Raw genomic sequence first — 21,162 nt, forward strand, 5'->3', positions numbered from 1 at the left:
ATGGGGCCACCGAGTTTATGCTCTGGGGACCCAAGAAGTGAGGGTTTGAAAGCTAAAAAGTGGTTTAGAAACCCTTCTGGCATAAAAAGGCAGAAATGACAGTGCAACTTTCTGTTTGTGCTAAAGGAATAAAATCGGGGATTGTGACAACTCTTTCCAGTAGCCCCCCTGGGATTGCATATGTCTGTTGGTGTCATCCACTCTTTGCTGTTTGATGGTTTGGATAAGTAAATTCATAGCATAATGTAAGAGGAATTTGATAATAATTCTTTTATGATTTAACTGAAATGCAAGGGAGCTACTATAAGGCATCCAACTCTTTGATGTTTGATTGTTTGGATAAGTAAATTCACAGCATAATGTAAAAGGAATTTGATAAAAATTCTTTTATAATTTAACTGATATCAAGGGAGCCACTGTAGGCATCCAAACACAGTGGGGACAGGTTACTCTTCAGTAAGCAGCATATGCTTTGAGCAGATGCAGCCAATTATCAGTAAGTTTTAAAAATTTTATGTTTCATGAAGGAAGGGAGTCAGGTTGCGTGGCCATGCTAACAGGAACTTCAGCTGGATTATGGGATATTTTGAACTGTGAAGAAACAAACATGTTTGTCTGCAAGCAGCTGGTGGAAGGAGTGACCCCCCCACCTCCTCCTCCTCCAATGACAACGCCTGCCCCATCATGCCCCGATGGATGGCAATCCATTCCTGAGAGCACCTTCTGCTTCAAAGTAGGTGTTTAACTTGTTGTTTCAAATGAGAATATGTTTCATGTATGCATGGAAGGGGGATTTTACCCTGCACCCTGATACAGGTAGCCTGTAGTAAGAGCTGGTGTGGCTGGAAGTGCTGAGAAGTGCTGAATGCAGGTTGAACTGAAGTTTCAAGTCACAGGGACTCTGAGATGACAGGAAAATCAAAGTTACAATAATCAAATTTGATGACCGCAGGCTTATGGTTGAACAATTAAATAGTAAGATCTAAAACTAGAGACCAGAAGACCAGTGGAAAGATAGAAGCCCAGAATTCTGTTTCTAAATTTCTATAATATCCAGTAGAGTATTTAATTGTCCACATTTTATAGATTTTTCAGGGAGGAAGGGAGAAAATGCAAACATGGTTTGGTGCAAGAGATTTTTGCAGAGCCATTGGAGGAGATCTGGCATGTGTCCACAGTGAAGAAGAACAAAACCTAATAGTTGACTTGTAAGTATCCGCACAGTCTATTGTTTAAATATCAAGGGGTGGGGAAGAAAAAAGACCTTTCTGAAAGACATAAAGGATTTCTGGTTATCAATTTCTACTGTGCAAAGACAGTGTATGCCCTTGCACAGTAGCAGAGGGAAATGGCAGAAAAAGGTGAGCAATAGGGTTTCTTGGCAAGGCTCTGGGGAGGTGGTGCTGTGCACTGAAGTAGCCTGAACATACACAAAAATGAAAGAAGAATCATCAAAATTGGTTTCAAATGAATTTAGTTCAAAGAGATAAAATTAATCTTTTTATCTCATTTGTAGTTTATTGGTAGATTAAATACTCTTGATTAAAGGAATAGCTTGTGCTACTTTCCTTCCTTAGTCAAGGAGAAAAATTGTGAGACTAAGGAAAACCTGACCTAAGGATGTGCTTACGTAAATGTTTAAATCAAGCCTATGAGTACAGACAGGTCAGAATGTGGGTGTCTAAGCTACTTGATGTAACCTAGATGTTAAAATATATTTTCATTTAACTCAGTATTTGTGGAATCATGACGCTTGAGATGTTTCTCATGAAGCTCGGTGTTTCACTGCTTCCTGCCACATGCAGTGCTAAGGTGTTTTTTCCCCATATGACAACGGAATGATTACTTTATATGACTATCTCAAATGATACCTAAAGCATTGAAACACTGAGAATAATGTAATGATATAATTTTTTCTCTATTTCACACCATGTCTGTTTGTTTATATTTGTAATCATTCAGAAAGAGAGATTATCTTTTCAATTCTTACTGGATGGGTTTAAGTGCCTTGGGCTCTGATGGTGGATTTGTATGGAGTGATGGCTCACCAGTAAGTAAATAATTTATTGTTTGAGCTTTTGGTCTAACTAGCACAACTCCTCCTATACCAGCTGCAAGTGATCTTAAGTCTTTACTGTCTGATTCCACTCTAGGAATTAGTTTTTATCTTTTGATAGCTCATAGTTATAGATAACAGTATGACATTTAGAGTAATAAAATAACAGCAAAGGTGATGGAATGTATCTCTTGATCTGAAAAAATCTGGTTGTACTAATCTGTATATTCCCATTTTCTCTTAGAAATATTCTTCTATCACTAAACAAACTAGGCTTTGTTGCCCTTGTTGTCTTAAGTGTATCAAGGTCTGCAAGGCCCAAGTCTATATGACAGAACTGGTGGAATGTCTCAGGTTGAAACATCAGAGCAAGATAACCAACCCAGGATTCACACAATGCTACTTAGACGCTTCCTTCTAGAGCTTGACAGGAGAATTTCATCTCTCCTGATAACAGACAACAACTTCTTGGCTTGCCAACACAGCTTATAAATACACAGATGAATCACAATGTTGTGCAAGGGCCATGTCCTTCTCCTTACAAGGTCTGGCACCAAAGCACAGAACAGACCATAAAATCTCTCTAACAGGATAAGACAATTGTTTCACTTTAAAAAGAGAATAGTAACAAAGCTGTGTTTTTACCACAGGTAAATTTTGAAAAATGGGCACATGGAGAACCAAACAATTATGATGGAAATGAAAAATGTGGCGTGTTTAGTGGCTACAGTAATATGAACTGGAATGATTTATTTTGTGAACATATGCAGGACTATGTTTGCCAGATAAAAAAAGGTAGGATGACCTTCTTCCTTGAGCAACTTTTAGAGACAGATAAGAACACCCTTTCTAGGTCAGATCACACTCTGCATATATCAGAGCCGACTATGCAGTCAAACACAGTAAAACACATAGTACATTTTAACAAATGCAGTTGAAAACTATGAATTCATTCATGAGATACACGTGTAAGTTTGGGATGTATATGCAGCATGTTGACTAAGTGAAATCCAGCAGCCTCATCTGTAAGCTTAACTTGTAATCAGTGGTATTTTGCTGAGTGTAACACCTTTTTTTTCAGATATTCTGAGAAATTGTGTGACAAAAAGAAGCATACTGAGTAACCCTTAAGATTATTTTTATTCCTTGGAATTAAAATGCTAACAGCTGTATAAATACATTTAATTGAGAGATGTCATAATATACTCAGATATTGGTTTACGTTGCAGGAGCATCCCTGAAACCAGAGCCTGCTTCCACATTCAGTAAGTCTTGTACTTCCAATAACAGAAATAAATCAACATATAGTGATGTTAGTTTCTATTACAGACTGCTTAATGTTCTCCCTTCCAGGTTATGAATATAGCGTTAGTGAAGATGACTGGATAATATATAATCACAATGAATACTACTTCAGCAAGGAACCGATGCCTATGGAAAAAGCCAGGGACTTTTGCAAGAAGAATGGTGGTGATCTTGCTGTCATTGAGAGTGAAAGTGAAAAAAATTTTCTTTGGAAATATGTAAGAAGCATGTTCTACTTCAAAAGTGCACTGTTCTCTCCTGCACTGAGACACCTTTTTCAGCTTGCTTGTGAAATATTAGACAGTGGTCTGCATCGTAAAAAAGACTAAAACAGTGCCATTTTCTATGGGCTTATCTACTTAGGAGCTCTACTGTAATCATTATTTTGATAAATGTTACACGTAGATAAATCCTCAGCTTCTTTTCAAGTACACTGTCAGGGTGCAACTTTCAAAAACCTTTCTCTTTTACTGAAGGCTACAGTTACTATGTTTTACTCTCAAACTAATTCTCTTAATGAAGCTCAAGAAAAGCTTTTTCCGTATTTTTGTCAAAACAGATTTCAGATTTTCAGTAAAAGGTTTAAGCCAAAATGCTTTCTAATAGGTGGACAATAACCTGATGACAACATACTCCTTTCAAAATAGATTAATAATATTAAAAACAAATACAATTCTATCCTTTCTTCCACGTGATTTTGCATTTGCAGTTGAGGCACCTAAACCCAGCAATCCCCCGCACATGGCATACTATTTACATGTACAACTGAAACTAAAGCAGTTTTTGAGAGCTTGCTTATTTTATTTGAAATCTGTTTTCTTATAGCTCATTCAAATTCTTACCTTTTGTGTTTTAGACTTTCTATAAAGCCTGGGGAAGTAACTTTTATATTGGTTTAAGTGTGAGCCTTGACAGGACATTCCGGTAAGTAAAAACAAATTGTCAGACTCATAATATGAATATTCGGCATGGCTGTCTGTAAGAGACAAAGTTCAATGACTGACAAAAAATGTCTACAGCCATGTCTCAACATAAAGTTTTAAAATACAATTCTGCTCCTCAGAGGAACACTTCTCCCATTATATTTGCACTATCTATTTCCCCTTCTTTTGGTTCTATAGACTGCTTTTGTACTGTGTGGCTGAGATGTTCAGTGCAGTGTCATCCCCTTCTGCTTGTTAGATTAAAGATATTTTTGGATGGAGGTCTCTAGGATGTTCCAGATGGTACTTGTAGACCTTATTGAATATTAACATGGTCAAAGAAAAAGAATGCTCAAACCTGCAGCAAGAGGCATCATGGTAGGTTTTAGAAGCGAAACATCAATACTGGAGAGGCCTGTCAGAGCCCAGGACAGGACAGCTTCAGGCTACATGGAGACATTACTCTTCTACAAATGTCTTTGGAAACAAAGTGCCCTGAGAATGTCTTAAACCTCTGGAGCCTTAGATGACGTACAGAGTTTCTTCTGTGGCACTCTTCTCTGCCCAGTCCCAATCCAATCCCATGACTCTTTTTCTAGTGCCTTCTCCTAGGATTTGAAGCTTGGTCAGATGAGTCACAGCCTTTACTTTTCAGTCTTTCTTCTGTTGCCTCAGCATCTGTCTTGGCCACAAGCCATAGATACTGGATAGTCTCATCTCCTGGAGCTCCCACTGCTGCTCAGAAAACACTGTTGTTTGCCAAATTCTCCCTTGATCCCTCACTAGCTTCGTCCTCCTCACTGCTGGAAGATGGTGCCACTATTAGTCGTTAAATTATTTCTCCCAGTTCATTATGTACTGTTTTTTTTTCCCCATTTGGCTCAGGAGATGTGCAAATGGAAGCAGTTCGGCATCCTGTTGAATTCCTTGTTTGTAGTTTACTTGCAAAAACATGCATACAGTTACTTGGTCTCCAGAAACGGAAAAACACTAAATTGCCCCACAGCTGGGGTTATCTGAAGGCTCTCGGTCTTGGCAGATTCCTCACTTGACTTTCCTCCTTCCAGCATATTAAGGCTTTTTCAGTTTTTTTCATGGCTACTTTTTGGCAACAAATTTGTGACTCATCAAACTAGGAAATGATGGTTGAACAACTGAAAGGAAGAGCCTTATAATATTAAAGATTTTCTTTATTTAAGAAAATGGTTCCAAGTGGTTCCCTGTACGTGATTCAAAGTACTCTCTTACTCTACAAGTTCTCGGTTTCCTTTTACCAGAGAACATATTTATTTGTAAGCTGGGATATAAGAAACTTAAAATACAAAGTGCGGATATGTCCTTTTTACAGCTAATTCAACTAAGAATTATTATTCCCCCAAATTACTTCTTTCAGGTGGATGGATGGAACTTCAGTGAACTATGTCGCCTGGGCTCCAAATGAACCTAATTTTGCAAATAATGATGAAAACTGTGTGGTCATGTATACCCAAACAGGTGAGTCCTGTAACATTCAGTCTGCACAGCATGGCATAGGCTTGGGAGGGCTGCATGTGCAGGCTTGGGGGAGTTAGAATACTGAGCAGGGTGATGTTTGATAGAGTGTTTAAAAAATATAGGAAAATAAATCATATTCTCTTCTTTCATTTATGCACTTTTAAAAAAATCAACTCTATGTAGCTAATACATTGGATTACATCTGCAACTTGGTTCCTAGCTGTGTCAGAAAATTTCAACGTGGACAAATCAGCTGGGCATCAGACCATCTGCAGACAAGAGTCACTACTGTTTTTTCTCTAACCTCTGTCCATTTTATGACTACCTCTTGAGGACATCAGCTGTCTGTCATCATTTGTGCAGTTCCTGAGAATCTAGGTCTTGAGCATGATTTTGATTATGGCTAAACGATGCTGTATATTATTTAATTAAATTAAATACAAATATCCTTGAATATAGAGAGTTGGAAGTAATTGTGCCTACTCTAGCCAAGCAGTTAGTCTTCTTTGGAGCAGTTAACCTTTTCTACTCTTCTAGCTGAGGTAATCTGCCTAGGCTCTGTTAGAGGTCAATGGAAGGAAATGAACACTTTTTGGGAGTAAATACTATGTCATATTTTGGACATCTTCTTTAAGATAAGATGAGTTATGTCCTTAACTTCACTGACTTATAATGACAACAGCTCCAGTAAATGTGTGATTAGCTCTGCTGTAGAAAATTATCTTGTAACTGTCTGCAGCTAATGAAATGAATGCCATTTTCTTACTCATTCCTGATCTGTAAAATGCGAATGATGATGCTGATGTTATACTCTTACATCACACTCCTATGGGGAGAAAAGATAGCCAGAAGACTATAAGACTGTGAGAAGCTCAAGTAGTAAGTTAACAAGGACTAAGTACCTTATATAGAAAGAGTGATCCTAGAGACCTTACAGAGTTCAAGGAGGTGAATTAAGCATTTGAACTAAATCCTTTCCTTATGAGGAAAGGCTGAAGGAGCTGAGTCTCTTTAGCTTGGAGAAGAGGAGGCTGAGGGGTGACCTCATAAATGTTTATAAATATGTCAAGGGGGACTGTCAGGAGGACGGAGCCAGGCTCTTTTCAGTGACGTCCACTGACAGGACAAGGGGCAATGGGTACAAGCTGGAACATAGCGGGTTCCACAAAAATATTAGAAAAAGCTTTTTTACTGTGAGGGTGACAGAGAACTGGCACAGGCTGCCCAGGGAGGTTGTGGAGTCTCCTTCTCTGGAGATATTCAAAAACCACCTGGACACGTTCCTGTGTGACCTACTGGCAGGGGGGCTGGACTAGATGATCTTTTGAGGTCCCTTCCAACCTCTGACATTCTGTGATTCTGTGTAAAACTCCCCTTTGGCAATGCTATGGTTTTGCAGTACTGAAATATTTCTGGACTCAGACAAAATATTCATATTCTGAATTTTGCTGGAAATGTGAATATTTTTAAGGAATATACATAAAAGTTACTCATTATTTCTGCAGGAGAGAAATACAGCTATAGTCAGTTCTACTTCCACTGACAGATTTTGTTTAGGAAAGGACACTCTTTAGCTCAGTCTCAGCCACTTTTTTTTTTTTTTAATTCTGATTTCCTTTCAGGTACATGGAATGATCTCAACTGTGGCAGCGTTGAATTATTCATCTGTGAAAGGCTTAACAATACTGTTCGTCCAGCTGTTGCTCCAACTTCACCACCACCAAAGGGTGGATGTCCAGAAGAGTGGTTCCTCTTTGATAACAAGGTACAGTATGAAATACCAGTATATTGTATTTTAAAAAAAGCAGAATAAACCCCACCTTCTTTCTTCACTTTTTCAGTTGTAGTAGGGTTTTCCGTTATTCCAAAATGTATTCTGATTTTGCATATTTAGGGACTCTAAAAAAGGTTTTTAAATAATCCAATTATAAACTTCATCACACTTTATTATGTAAGATCGCTCTTGGGCTTCTCAAAAGACAAATGTTCTGGATAGGAGACTGTATGTATATAAAATCCATAGATTGTCATCAGCAAAGCTATAAAAGGAATAAAACAACAGTGTATACTGTTGAGAATACACCTAGCAATGAAAAGAATCCTTGATTATGTTGCTTCATCTATCTCTGCCTGTCTTCTTTTTGGCTAAGTCAAAATATATTTTCAGTTTGATAGAACCCCTTTGGGATTCACTGGCTACTGTCTCCTCTTTCCTTCCCTCTCTGAGACCTGGGGAAAAGAGTCACAAAGTCAGAGTTTGTTCCCTTTCATGGTGTTTTGTGAAGCTAAAATGTGTCTTTCTTCTTCACGTCCTGGATGAGGAGCTTCCAGAAGCTCCTTCCTTAATTCCAGTATTTATACACCATTTCTGACCATCATGGAGCTACCTCCTCTTTGCCCAACTTTTTCCCCAAGTCGCCTGATTAACTTTTCAGTTACATGCTTTAATTTGCACATTTAAGCTCCTTGATTCTGACAAAGCTGTCTAAAGACATTTTTGTTAAATCTCATAGATCATATTATAAGAAATGGTAAATTCATGGGATTTTTTGTAATGTCAGAATCACTCTTTTTCCCAGATTATCCTGAACCAAACCTGGTTTGACAATCAGACCAGAACAAACTGAGATGTTTAGCTTCAATAGCATATCTTATACTTGTTTTCTGAGGTCTTCTGAGGCATTCTTCCCACACCTAAGAGGTGTGCTCAGAAACATTAACACAATTTCTACTGAAATAAATAGACTGACATATTCGTTCTTTTAAGTGTATGTTAAAATATTAGGGTTTATACTGGTTTTCTAGTGCAGATCTTCTTTCATAAAGACCTGAAGACAAGCTAGAAAGGACTGTCAAAATAGCTAACCTCCCTTTTTGCTTAAAATATCCAGCTTATCTTGTTACAAATGCTTTCACCAGAAATTAAAACATCATCCAGTAACAGATTTGTCTCACTTTTTTAGTGTTTCAAAGCATTTGGCCTTAATGAAAATGATACATTGACATGGCACGCTGCACGGAACGACTGTATTAGTTTTGGGGGAAACCTGGCTACTATATCAAAAAAGGAAATGCAAGGTATAAAGTACCAATGTTTTGATACTGGAAGAGACATCAAGTAATTCCTGATAAACAGATTACAACAGATGTTATATCTTCTGCAATATACGCTATTGCTTATGCCATATTAATATAGAGTTATGTTGAATGAGAAATTGTACCTTTAGAAAAATGCTTGCATACATTTTATTGTCTTGATTAACTTTTAAAATCATAGCTTTGGGGTTAAGATAGAACATACAAAGAAATTCATACTCTTCAAATACTAAGATTTTGTATTAGGAGCTTGTCATGTAATAAAATGTCCGTATTTTAATTTTTTTTTAAAGTATACATGTAAAACTAGTACACAAAGGGAGTAATTTCCAAAACAGATCACCGTGCTGCTAGCTGCTGAGCCAAATTCTGTGGGTGTCAGCAGAGGACACATCCTCAGGCAGCAGAAGGCTCCAACACTGGAGTCCCAGATTCTCCCTGTTCCCCTTGCTCTGCTGGACCTCAACCCACTGGTCTTGCTGCTCAGCATGGCACAAGTTTTTAGTGAGATTTCATATTTGCTCAGGAAATGTAATGCCTCCGATCTGGAGGGATGCACACAGGTGGTGGCCTAGTTCACTCCATCAGTGCTCATGGTTTATACTTTTTTTCTATAGCAGAGGAAGGACATTGTTTAATCCAGTCTAGGTGAGAGCCAAGGGAAACAGCATCTGGCCTTCTGAAAAGCTTGAGATCTCAGTACATACGTCCTTAGTTAAGTAGTTTTATTTGTGTTATGCCTGCTTAGAAATGAAGTTAAGTCCAATTACCAAAGAAGTTACCAAAGAAGAAAAGGAAGTGCAGAGACTTATTTCCTATGTACCAAGGTTTAGTGTGCTCATTTTAATTAATTTCTGTAATACCATTAAAACATTTTCCCTCCTTCCTCACATGATGAACTACACAGAAGACTGTACACATAAATTCCTTATTTTTGAAAACAATTTTATGCATCAAAATTTGCCTGATTTTGAGTTTGTAAATACTTTTTCTGCCTTTTAAAATCAGATGACTATCTATTCTTCTTACTTTTATCATAAAATTACCCCTTTATTAAAAAAAGAGAAGACCAAAACTCATCATCCTGGTTCCAGGCACTCTAAGATCTGCACTGTTGGGGACAGGTGCATTCAGTTTTTCTCCTTGTACAATTTTTCTTTTTTCCTTCAGCTTACCTTATGGCCCTCTTAAAACATGCTGCAACTGATGCTTGGATTGGGCTGAATGACATAAATCAGGAGCACACATACTTATGGACAGATGGAAGCCCAGTTTACTATACAAATTGGGCAAAAGGTTCCCGAAGTTATTATAGTAAGGTAAACATTAATTTCTGTTTATTTCTTAAACATTTTAGCTTTGGTAGGTGTAGCGACAACTGTATTTTCTTTAAAATTTCCTTTATGAAGATTTTTAGTATTCTTGTTGTCTTTAAAAACAGAGTAATCACGTGGGAGATCTACCTTCACACTTTTTTTTCAACTTCTGTGTTTTATCATGATTCTGTATGAAACCAGACAGAGATTTGGAAGCATTATGCAAAATTCAGACAAGTGAAAATTTTCCCTCACTTTACCATGACTGATCAGGAGATTCAAATGAAACATAGCATAGCAGTAACTGTATAATTTGAGGGTACAGTGAATATTATTTAGACTTGGTGAAAATACTCAGGTAACTGTGTATTTACATTTCTTGGCGCTGAATTTTTTAAGATAAATGTGTTGAATGGAATCCTCAAAAGAAAGCAATTGTGTCTTCCTTTCTCATTTTTATCTTCTCCCTCTAATCTTTCTTCTGAAAAATCCCTTCTGCTTGCTTTGAAACTTTCAACACTGCTATACTAGTGTGCGTTTAACTGAAGACAAAGCTGAGTGTTATTCAATATTTGTAAAAGTGGCTAATGTAGAATACTGCTCTATAGTAGAGATATAGCACAGTGCTAGCTTTAACAAGTCCTTCTCTTTTCCATAACAGAATTGTTTTGAGTTCAACTGAAATGGGAAAAATTTCTGTGAGGTCCAACCTCTGCTGCCATCCAGGCCAGAGATGGGTTTTGGGATCTCCAGGACTTCCACATCGCAAATGTGCATACGCTTTCTGTAGAAGGCCATGCCCTACAGAAGTTGCTTCACATACATCTTCCTTCACTTGTAGCCAAGACCTGGGGTAATTGTCCCTGAGGGGGGTTGGAGGCAGCATGAGTTATGCTGAGGTGCGGAGAGCTGCTACCTTCTGCTGCAGAAGCCAGGTAGCACCTTCTCATGCTGTGGGAAGAAAAGGGGGAAGTTAAAGAGCCCAAATTACAGTAAAGAGGGAGGTTGTTTCTGATCACTACCTCTACATTACTGCACTGTGGTCACAACTTTCATTCCTGGGGCCAAATTGGGGCAGGAAGATGATTTCAACTTTACAGGAACGCTTCAGTGCCAAGGAGAGTTTCCTCATAACCTTCAGGAAAACAGCAACTGACCTGAAATGTCCTGTGAGCCAGCCCTAGCACATGCCCAAAACACACACACACGTGCATGCACAGAGATTATGTACACCCTGATAGTCCCCGGCACATCTTCCTGCCTCTGCGATTTGCTTCACAACTCCCTCTGGCATCCAAGGCAAGCTCTCCTAAGTCTGAGCTGGAAATGCTTATTGTCATATACCTGCTCCTGACCATTGCTTGTATGAGTACATACATGTTTGTATGAGTACATATGTATGACCTTTGTATTATTCAGCTGTGTGGCACTGCATGTGAGCCTGTACATCCAGAAGGAGCAGGAAGGTTTCCTATCTATCCACATCCCTCTCTTGTTATTCTCATTTCTGCTGCAGGATGACTGTGTCTTTATGATGAAGAACCCTATTGAACAGGCAGGGAAATGGAAAGATGAAGAATGTAAAACAAGCAAAAGCTACATATGCCAAAAGAATTCAGGTGAGTTTTCTTTCACCACTTTCTAGTACAGGTGATATATTGGGGTTATGACAAACTGGTGTTAAAAGATAACACATTTTGGTTTTTTGGAGAAAAACCATTAATATTTCCTATTTTAAGGGCTAGACCAGTAAAAAAAATAAACCTATGGATCATTGTGTATTTTACTGTTTTTGGTGATCAGGTGACAGTGAGGAGTACTTTGTCTTTATATGAGTAAATTCTTCAAAACTGAAATACTATTGTTACACTTAAAATCACTGCAAATTCTTTATTTTGAAACACCGCTCTACTTGATTTCATTTGCACTCCTACTCAGGCAATTTCATCATAGAACCATTTAGGTTGGAAAAGACCCTTAAGATCACTGAGTCCAAGCTTTAACCTAGGAATGTCAGGTCCACAACTAAACCATGTCCCTAAGCATCTCATCTACAGTCTTTTAAATACATCCAGGGAGGTATTAAGTACAATCACTTCCCTGTGCAGCCTGTTCCAATGCTTACAAAAGCAGAAGTTATACCCTCATGTTGTGCTTACTGTACCGTGTTCCTTGTCAGAAATACAACAAATATTAATATATGATGGAAAAAGTGGAGGAATTGTTCCCTTTAATGCCCTACATCATTACAGTATGCTTTGGGAAGGTCTAGAGCTGAAAAGGCACGTTTCTGGAGGTGATGCAGATATTTATGTTGAAAGGTCATCCTGACAAGAATTAGAAAACTTTGTCACAGAATGTGAAAACTTGGCTTTCATCACTGTGGTGATAGTTGGGACATATCTTAGTTTGTTATTCCAGCCTCTCTTAAATACTAGACTGCTCCAGTATGCTAGATCTTCTTTCAGTGTTGTACGTCTACCCAATATAAAGCATTTGACTTTTGTTTTTGTTTGTTGGCTTGTTACAGATCCTAAACTGCAAACCTCCCAACCTGTAGTTCCAATGTTTGGCTTTAACAATTATGGTGATGACCGCTATGCAGTCATCAACTACAAAATGAGCTGGGAAGAAGCACGGAAGAACTGCAGAGACCAGTCTGCAGAACTCGCCAGTGTTTTGGATCCTTATGCTGAATCTTACCTGTGGTTACAAATAGTAAAGCACAAGGAGCCTGTATGGATTGGCTTTAACAGCAACACAGTGAGTCCATCAAATCACAGAGTCACAGAATCACAGAATGTTAGGGGTTGGAAGGGACCTCTGAAGATCCTCTAGTCCAACCTTCATCCCAGCATACCTAACCACTACACCATAGCCTCAAGTGCTAGATCTACTTTTTTTTTAAACCCCTCCAGGGTTGGTGACTCCCCCCCCTCCCTGGGCAGCCTGTTCCTGTCATAGAATGGTTTGGGTTGGAAGGAACCTTCAAAATCATCTTGTTCCAACCCCCAGCCGAGGGTAGAGACCTCTCTCACTAGACCAGGTTGCTCAAAGCCCCATCCAGCCTGGCCTTGAACTCTTCCAGGGAGGGGGCATCCAGGGACAAGGCATCAAAATCTTGCTGAGGTACCTGACTTCTCTCCCTGTCAGGGGCTTTACACATCCAAATGCTTGGCCATAATGTAAGTGAGAATTGCCACAGCCTGCATTTCAAAGGCCACCAAGGATGTAGCTGCGGTGGCAGCTGCAGCAGGCAGTGGCTTCAGTGGTAAAAGTGGCTATGGATTTTCCACTTCCAGCGTCACGGTCTACCACACGCTCATGTGGGCAAGCATTGCTGCTTCTGAGGACACGTTGTGGACCTTACCACAAAAACAACTTGGGTTAAAAATAGTTGTTTCTTCATGAAGTTATTTTAAGTTTTGTTTTAATTCATAGCCTAGCAGTGCAAGAGCTGTGCGGGAGGGGAAACGGCAAGGTGCAGCACAGAGGTGGGCACAGACCTCTGGTAACGAGGGCACCTTAGGCTGTGTTGTGGAGCCGAAGCCAGTGCCAACAACTCAGTCATTGAAGAATGGAAAGGCCTGAAAAGGAAGCATCTTTTAGGAGCATGTAGAAAGAACATGAAAAAAAGATGATACACCTGGATATTTGTGGAACCGAAGTTGTGCAGATATCACAGGAAGAAGGGTCTAGGCTGCACAGGATGGGGTGACAGGAGGCATCCTCTGCAAATAGTGATGAAATGCACTGAAAGAAAATATACTTAGCTCATTGCTAATTTCTGGTCTTTGCAAGAACTAGAAACCTATCACAAGCCCTACTAGCATGGCTGAGAGAGGTGAGGGGGTGATGTGTGTCCCATGAAAAACTTCATCAGTATTCTTCTCTCCAGTGAACTTCTGCTTTTTCTGTCTGCTTTCTAAAAATATAGAGAAGCCTGTGATAGAGGAGACCTAACAATAGTTTCTCCACAATCTTTATTTTATCTTTGTGTATATGTGGAGTCCTTTCATAAAATCTTCAACTGTATATTCAAATTTGTTACTGCAAGACCCTTTCCCCATTTAGTGTATGAGGTGGATGATGTGAATCGAATAACACTGGTGGAAGTCCAGACCAGACTGTTAGGTATTCATGACAGAAGATGAATTAATTTTTTGTGAGAAACTGTGAAGTTCAATCCTAATGTTCTTTCAATCTAACTCCTGTGATGTCATAATGTGACACAATTTTAATTGTCATTTGCTTTTAGACTAGTGGCCATTACATATGGTCAGATAGAAGGAGAAGCAGATATCATAACTGGGCCAGTGGAGAACCAAATAAGAACACAGCCTGTGTCTATATAGATTTAGATGGTTTTTGGAAGACAGCATGGTGCAACGAAACGTTTTTATCTCTCTGTAAACAATCTGATGGTAAGTTGTGAAAGGGAGAAACGTAATTTGAGAGACTGGAATTTCAACTAATGGCTTTATTTTAATTTAACTTTTCCACGTATGCAAAGATTGTGATAGACGGTGTATGACTTGTGATAGACTGTTGCTTTTGGTAAGGAAGAAACCCCAGATTTCCAGGCACTTCATTTCACAGGCTAGTCAACACATGCACATCATAAAGAAAACCTCAATATTTCATGCCACATGAAATATTTCTCTTCTGCATTCTTGTTTGTCAAGAACTGTAGAATTTATCTACTTCAGCCTAATTATAAATATATTAATGATATATTTTTACATTTAAAAGTATATTTTGTAGTATTGGGAGATAAGAAACTTCTGTCAGTGTAGCAGCCAAACTGATTCATTTATATTTGTTAAAAGTATAAGGTAGTGGGAAGCTTCTATTGAAATACTCTAGAGTTCAAATACATCTAATTTTTAAACATCTTTTAAATTATGTATGAAATTTATGATCTCTGCACCATACTTCACAGCATTTTTTATATTCATTTAAACTCTGCTTTGGCTTTAATCAGGTGATGCAATAGGCTACTAACTCTACTTTTACATAGTTTAGGATGTGTGTACAAGGGCAAGTACAGACCTTACCGCAGACTGGCTGGACACAAGACCCTGGTTTGTGGTGGTGGTGTTGAGATCCTTTATGCATGCTGAGTCGTTTCTCATTCTGCTTCACATGTTTTAAGTAAAAACTGCCTTGCTGAAGACAATTGCAGTTAGATTGACATAAGCCTTCTTTAGTAGTTTGGAGAAGCAGCTCTAACAAGTATAATTTATTACTAGTTTACTATGTTTAGTTCAATCTTATATCATTAGCAAAGTCTATGAGTTATTCTTTTTCCTAAAATCACTCTCAAATTGGTAGGGGTGATGTGTGGTGCAGGAGTATATGCTTTCCTTGGCTTCTTAAAACCTATGTGTCTTCTTCATAGAGTTAATCCCTAGTGAACCACCACAGCTTCCTGGAAGGTGTCCTGAACCGAAACGTGGAAGATCTTGGATTCCTTTCCGTGGTCATTGCTACTATGTTCATACCACTTCTGAGGAAAGCTGGCCTGATGCTTCCATGGCATGTATTCAAATGGGTAAGTGCCTTTTTTTATTAGGATATTTTAAAGGTTGCTTGTGTGTTTGTTTTTTTAATCCAGAAATCAAGAGATAATCATAGATACGCATGTATGTATATAAATTATAAGCTACAGCTAATTTAAATGTATTATCAATCTTTTCTAACATATGAAAAAGTTGATCATTAAATATGTCTTGTTTGTTTACTGAGATAGTTAATTTTGAACGAAAAACTTTGCCAAAATGACATGCAATATTTAATTGAAATTTTTAGGTGCTTCTCTGGTTTCCATAGAAGATGCAGCTGAAATGAACTTCCTCTTACTTTATTTGTCTCCACTTGCAAGTGACTTCAGAAAGTTTTGGATAGGATTGTTCAAAAATATTGACGGTAATTATTTCACAATGCATACCAAGATGAAAATAAATACTAAATAAACAGAGAAAATACTAAATAACAGTAACATAGTAAATACAAATATTAATAAACTAACTATTATATAGGTTATATTAAGAAAAGTGTGTCCAGCAGGTCTAGGGAAGTTCTCCTCCCCCTCTGCTCTACCCTGGTGAGACCACACCTGGAACACTGTGTCCAGTTTTGGGCTCCCCAATTCAAGAGAGACATGGATCCACTGGAGAGGGTCCAACGGAGAGCTATGAGGGTGATCAAGGGACTTGAACATCTCTCCTATGAAGAGAGACTGAGAGAACTGGGGCTGTTTAGCCTTGAAAGGAGACGGGTCAGAGGGGACCTTATTAATGTATATAAATATCTGCGAGGTAGGTGTCAAGAGGAAGGGGACAATCTCTTTTCAGTGGTGCCCAGTAATAGAACAAGAAATAATGGGTTTAAGTTGGAACATAGGAAGTTCCACCTCAACATGAGGAGAAACTTCTTTACTGTAAGATTGATGGAGTACTGGCACAGGCTGCCCAGGGAGGTTGTGAAATCTCCTTCTCTGGAGACTTTCAAAACCCACCTGGACGTGTTCCTGTGTGGCTGCCCTAGGGGATCCTGCTCTGGCAGGGGGGTTGGGCTGGATGATCTCTAGAGTTCCCTTCCAATCCCTAACATTCTATGATTCTATGATATTAATTAATCAGAGAGAAATCAACTGTAAAATATTTAATAGATTTTCTGCTAAAATACTTAAAGCATAAACCATGAAGATGTCTATGCTTTTGGTATCTTTACTGTAATTAGAGTATATTTCAATCTGTAAAAGGTTCTATCTTGGCACTGCAGTAGTTAATTAAGATGTTTCCTGTAGCTTCTTTTGCTCAGATTTCTTGACATTTAACTAGTGCCTGTCTTTTAAGAAAAATGTTGTCTTGTAATTAAAAGCTGAGGCAGCCTTAAATTGAAATTTATTTCTAAACAACATAGGGGTTAGTCGCTCATATAAGCTGTCTAGCAACACTTCTTAATATAAATTTCATATTTTTTCACATTTTTTCCTGCAACTTTTTATTTTAATCCAAAAATATTTCAGCCTTTTTTTTAAAAAAACCTGCAAATTTAATCCTGCTTTCTATATCATTGTTATTCTGAAGCCTCTCTTTCATGGAAGACTTTGAAGGTACATCTCCAGAGTGAGTCTAGACAGGGCTGCAGCGAGTGGCCTTGGCTGCGGCTGCCCAAGTCTCTGTCTCTCACCACCAGCAATGGCAGGCACTTTGTTGTACGGTTGGCCAGGTTCACTTGTTCTAACTGGAAACTAACAGAGCAATAGCAGAGATTTGTTCCTGACCTGGCCCACTACACTGCATTGGTACTTGCAAGCAAAGGCAACAGGAAAGTGCAGCTGCAGGCAGAGGAGATGGCCTCGAGACAGCTGCGAGTCACATCAGGATACGCTGCTGTGAAGGCACGCCCTGAGAGAGCAGAGATGGCAATTGTTCTGGCTTGGTGGGCCTTAGCAGGAGTTGAGCAGGGAGTTATTATTAAAGACAGCTGATTCAGTGTGCAAAAATAATTGATTCATCCAGCTCTAATAAAGCAGCTATTCACAGATCTTGGATACACATATAAAGAAAATCTGAGCAATCTGGATCCTTGAACTGCAGAGAGGGGCTCACACAAGGGCTCCACTTTTCTTAAGGCACCCAGGCATAGGGGTGAGTCCTCGTACAGGCTTCAGATAAAAGTCCTTGCGTATCCTGGGCATATCATCCTTACATCACTGAGAGCCATGGCTCTGAAGGCTAATGGAGTTTGTCTGTCCACATTTACTTTTGGTGCTTTTATATCTAAACATCTCTGGCTGTTAAAGGAGTGAGAAATGAGCCCTCTGTGATGCTAATTTTATCAACTAATAACTTCCCTATCTGGTGTCATTGTGCCCAGTAGACTAGAAAGGATGGCCCACTCACTAAGTAATATTTTGAATTTTAGGGGAATGGATATGGACAGACAGAAGTGCGGTAGAATTTGTCAACTGGGAGAAAGGAGAGCCTACAGTAATTTTTGATGAACACTGTGTTGACATGGATGTCTCAAGTGGAACCTGGAGGAACTATTACTGCTCTGTTGATCAGAATTTTGTTTGCAAAATTCCAAAAAGTAAGTTCTGAATTTCTGTGCACTGGGATATTTTAGAAGGAGTGGTTAATACACACCAAGCCAAACTACTTAAGCATTGGGTATGCTTTATGCACTGATGCTGATGCAAATGCATCTGCATCAAAGCCAAGAGTAACTTCTGGTAAGGGCAGTGGGAAATAGTGCTGGAGAAGAACCTGAGTGACTGTTTCCTCCTCAGCTTAGAAGCATTGATTTCTTGGCATTTGTTGTACCCTAGGGTAGGGGAGAATATATTACCTGTTGAGAGTGCAGAGAAAATTCATAGTCATTCTTGTTGGACTGCAAGAGGCAGTAGGTGATGAATAGATGACTGAACCAGTGCTGAAAGGCAGACACTCTCCTGGCAGCTCTGCTGACACAGACATAGGGAGACATGCCAAGACAACAAAACAAATGTACTACATTTCATTTTTAATGGTTGCTTGTGGCCCTGCGGTTTTTTAGATGTCAACCCATGTGAAATCTGCATGTGTCACAGGCTGGGGTGAGTCTCCCTTGCCTGCACAGAAGAGTTACATGAAGCATGAAGGCTGTAAATCTGCACACATGCAGCTAGCGTGAGTCATATGCACATGGAGTCAGCTGGGTTTGCACACATCAGCTGGGAGACAGTATGATTTAGGCCAGATTTGCCATTGGCAAATAGATCTACTGCATAAATACAATAGGTGCAATGTGGAACCAAAGGAATCTTCTGCTCATGGATTACCGTTATGTTGGCAGGTTGGCAATGTTGTCATCCATGAACTTTGTAGGGTCCGGACAGTTAGTCCTACAAGCAATGAGCTGAACCATACTTCTCAAGCAATGCAAGGAGGAAAATGAACTTGTCTAAAAATACAGCTTAAATACTGTTAAGTCAAATGTACTTTCCACTTTTACAAGTATAAAAGAGTTCTTCAGTGTGAAGCCTCACACTGTGGAAATGTAAAAACTTTGAACATGGCTCCCCTAAGAAACATTGTTCAAAACAATTAATAGTGAGACCATAGTTGGGTTTTTTTATTTTTTAACAAATATTTTTAACAGGAATATTTGATGAATTCAGCCTGAATTGTCAGGGAAAACGTTTTCAAGAGTTTTTCATGTCTGTGTACTGTGTTCAGCTTTGGGGCCCACAGTGTAAGAAGGACATGGACCTCCTCAAGCGGGTCCAGAGGAGGGCTGTGAGGGTGATCAAGGAGGGCTGGAGGACCTCCACTATGAAGACAAGCTTAGAGAGTTGGGGTTGTTGAGCCTGGAGAAGAGAAGGCTCCACAGAGAACTAATAGTGTCCTTCCGGTACTTAAAGGGAGTTACAGGAAAGATGAGGAAGGACTCTTTATCAGGGAGTATAGTGATTGAACGAGGCTTAATGGTTTGAAAATGAAAGAGAGTAGATTTAGATTAGATATAAGGAAGAAATTATTTTCTGTGAGGGGAGTGAGACACTGGAACACGTTGCCCACAGAAACTGGCTGCCCCCTCCCTGGAGGTGTCCAAGGTCAGGCTGGATGGGGCTTTGAGCAACCTGGTCTAGTGGGAGGTGTCACTGCCCGTGGCAGAGGGTTGGGACTACTAGATGATCCTTACGATCCTTTCCAACCCAAACCATTCTATGATTCTATGATTCTTTAAAATTTGATAGAACACAAAATAAAAAAAAATGTGTATGTTATTTATTTTATTTTTGGATGATTGTTTGCAAACTGTGCATAACACATATATATATTTTAATTTTTAAGTTATGGAATTTGAGCCAACCCATCAATCACATGTCAATAATGGTAAGTTGGTTTCTTATAAACCCATTAAACAAAAATTTCATTAAGTTTATAAACATTTATTATTTAGAAGTAAAATTGCCTCCAGAAATGTTTCATTTAAATACCCATTTAACTGTCACAGATTATTTTATTTAAAGTCTGTTTAAAAGGAGAGCTCTTCTCTCAAACTGGATGTCTTATTGATATATTTTTTTGCTTTACAAAGGGTATAATATAGTACAATATAATGCTCCTTTTAAAAGGAAGATAGAAGAGATTGAGACAAATTTTGCATTGTCCATCCAGAACATGCATTAGTTTTAACTGCTTTTATTGTTGTTCTGTACTTGTACAGTTCACCTAGTTGGCTTAGAAAGATGTTTGTTTGTATGCAATACCAGCCTCTGGCCATTTGTAGTAATTGTTCTATTTTGTCTTTCACAGCATCAAAACCTGAAGCTTCTGCTTCGGCTGCAAAGAGTTCAAGTGGGACGATTGTTATACTGATCCTCCTTCTGCTAACAGCAACTGCCCTTACACTTTATTTCTTATATAAAAAAAGACATGATCGACAACCAGTTACAGCCAGTTTTGACAATGCCATATACCGTAGTAGTACTGACCCTGGAACTCATGAATCAAATTGTCTTGTGACCAGTATTGAAGAAAATGAGCAGGCAACAGTTTAATATGCAGGGTGATCTTGGGCCTGACTTTGGAAGGAATTAAAGCACTGGAATACAGGAATTCTTAAGGCAAAGCGATTTTCTCCTATGGAAATTCTAGTCATTTTGCACAGGATGCTTCTTGCTTTCTGTACTAGCAGGAACAAGCAATCTTGCAAGGCGTATCCAGAGATCTGCTCACAAACTGCAGTACCTGAGAGAACTGTTGAACATACACGTAGACCTGGAACTACACTGTGTAAGTGAACACTCAGGTAGCTCCACCCTCTGCATGAATCCAGCATCACTTTCAGGCACAAGAAGAACCATGCTTATCACAGGCAACTGCAAGAGTAGCATGCTCCAAAAAGCATATCCCAATCTGTAGGTATCTTGAAAATGCCACCCTGATCTCCAGTGCAGACTGTTGGAATTGCA

At 39.0% G+C, this 21,162-nt stretch overlaps 1 protein-coding gene across 1 annotated transcript in view; it reads left to right on the forward strand.

Moving 5' to 3' along the window:
- LOC104278786 (macrophage mannose receptor 1-like) overlaps positions 1 to 20,748 on the forward strand; it is a 31,499-nt gene extending 10,751 nt beyond the window's left edge. The window contains exons 12-30 of the mRNA XM_009875874.1: positions 528 to 733; positions 1,087 to 1,208; positions 1,963 to 2,050; positions 2,707 to 2,851; positions 3,286 to 3,321; positions 3,410 to 3,579; positions 4,218 to 4,285; positions 5,678 to 5,778; positions 7,401 to 7,543; positions 8,742 to 8,856; positions 10,045 to 10,193; positions 11,707 to 11,809; positions 12,721 to 12,953; positions 14,449 to 14,614; positions 15,592 to 15,744; positions 16,002 to 16,118; positions 18,126 to 18,293; positions 20,039 to 20,080; positions 20,504 to 20,748. Of these exons, the coding sequence (XP_009874176.1) occupies positions 528 to 733; positions 1,087 to 1,208; positions 1,963 to 2,050; positions 2,707 to 2,851; positions 3,286 to 3,321; positions 3,410 to 3,579; positions 4,218 to 4,285; positions 5,678 to 5,778; positions 7,401 to 7,543; positions 8,742 to 8,856; positions 10,045 to 10,193; positions 11,707 to 11,809; positions 12,721 to 12,953; positions 14,449 to 14,614; positions 15,592 to 15,744; positions 16,002 to 16,118; positions 18,126 to 18,293; positions 20,039 to 20,080; positions 20,504 to 20,748 (2,570 nt within the window). The remainder of the gene's footprint in view (positions 1 to 527; positions 734 to 1,086; positions 1,209 to 1,962; positions 2,051 to 2,706; positions 2,852 to 3,285; positions 3,322 to 3,409; positions 3,580 to 4,217; positions 4,286 to 5,677; positions 5,779 to 7,400; positions 7,544 to 8,741; positions 8,857 to 10,044; positions 10,194 to 11,706; positions 11,810 to 12,720; positions 12,954 to 14,448; positions 14,615 to 15,591; positions 15,745 to 16,001; positions 16,119 to 18,125; positions 18,294 to 20,038; positions 20,081 to 20,503) is intronic.
- Positions 20,749 to 21,162: the final 414 nt, after the last annotated feature.

This window comes from Apaloderma vittatum, unplaced genomic scaffold (assembly GCF_000703405.1).
Source record: "Apaloderma vittatum isolate BGI_N311 unplaced genomic scaffold, ASM70340v1 scaffold5149, whole genome shotgun sequence".
In the NCBI taxonomy this organism is placed as follows: domain Eukaryota; kingdom Metazoa; phylum Chordata; class Aves; order Trogoniformes; family Trogonidae; genus Apaloderma; species Apaloderma vittatum.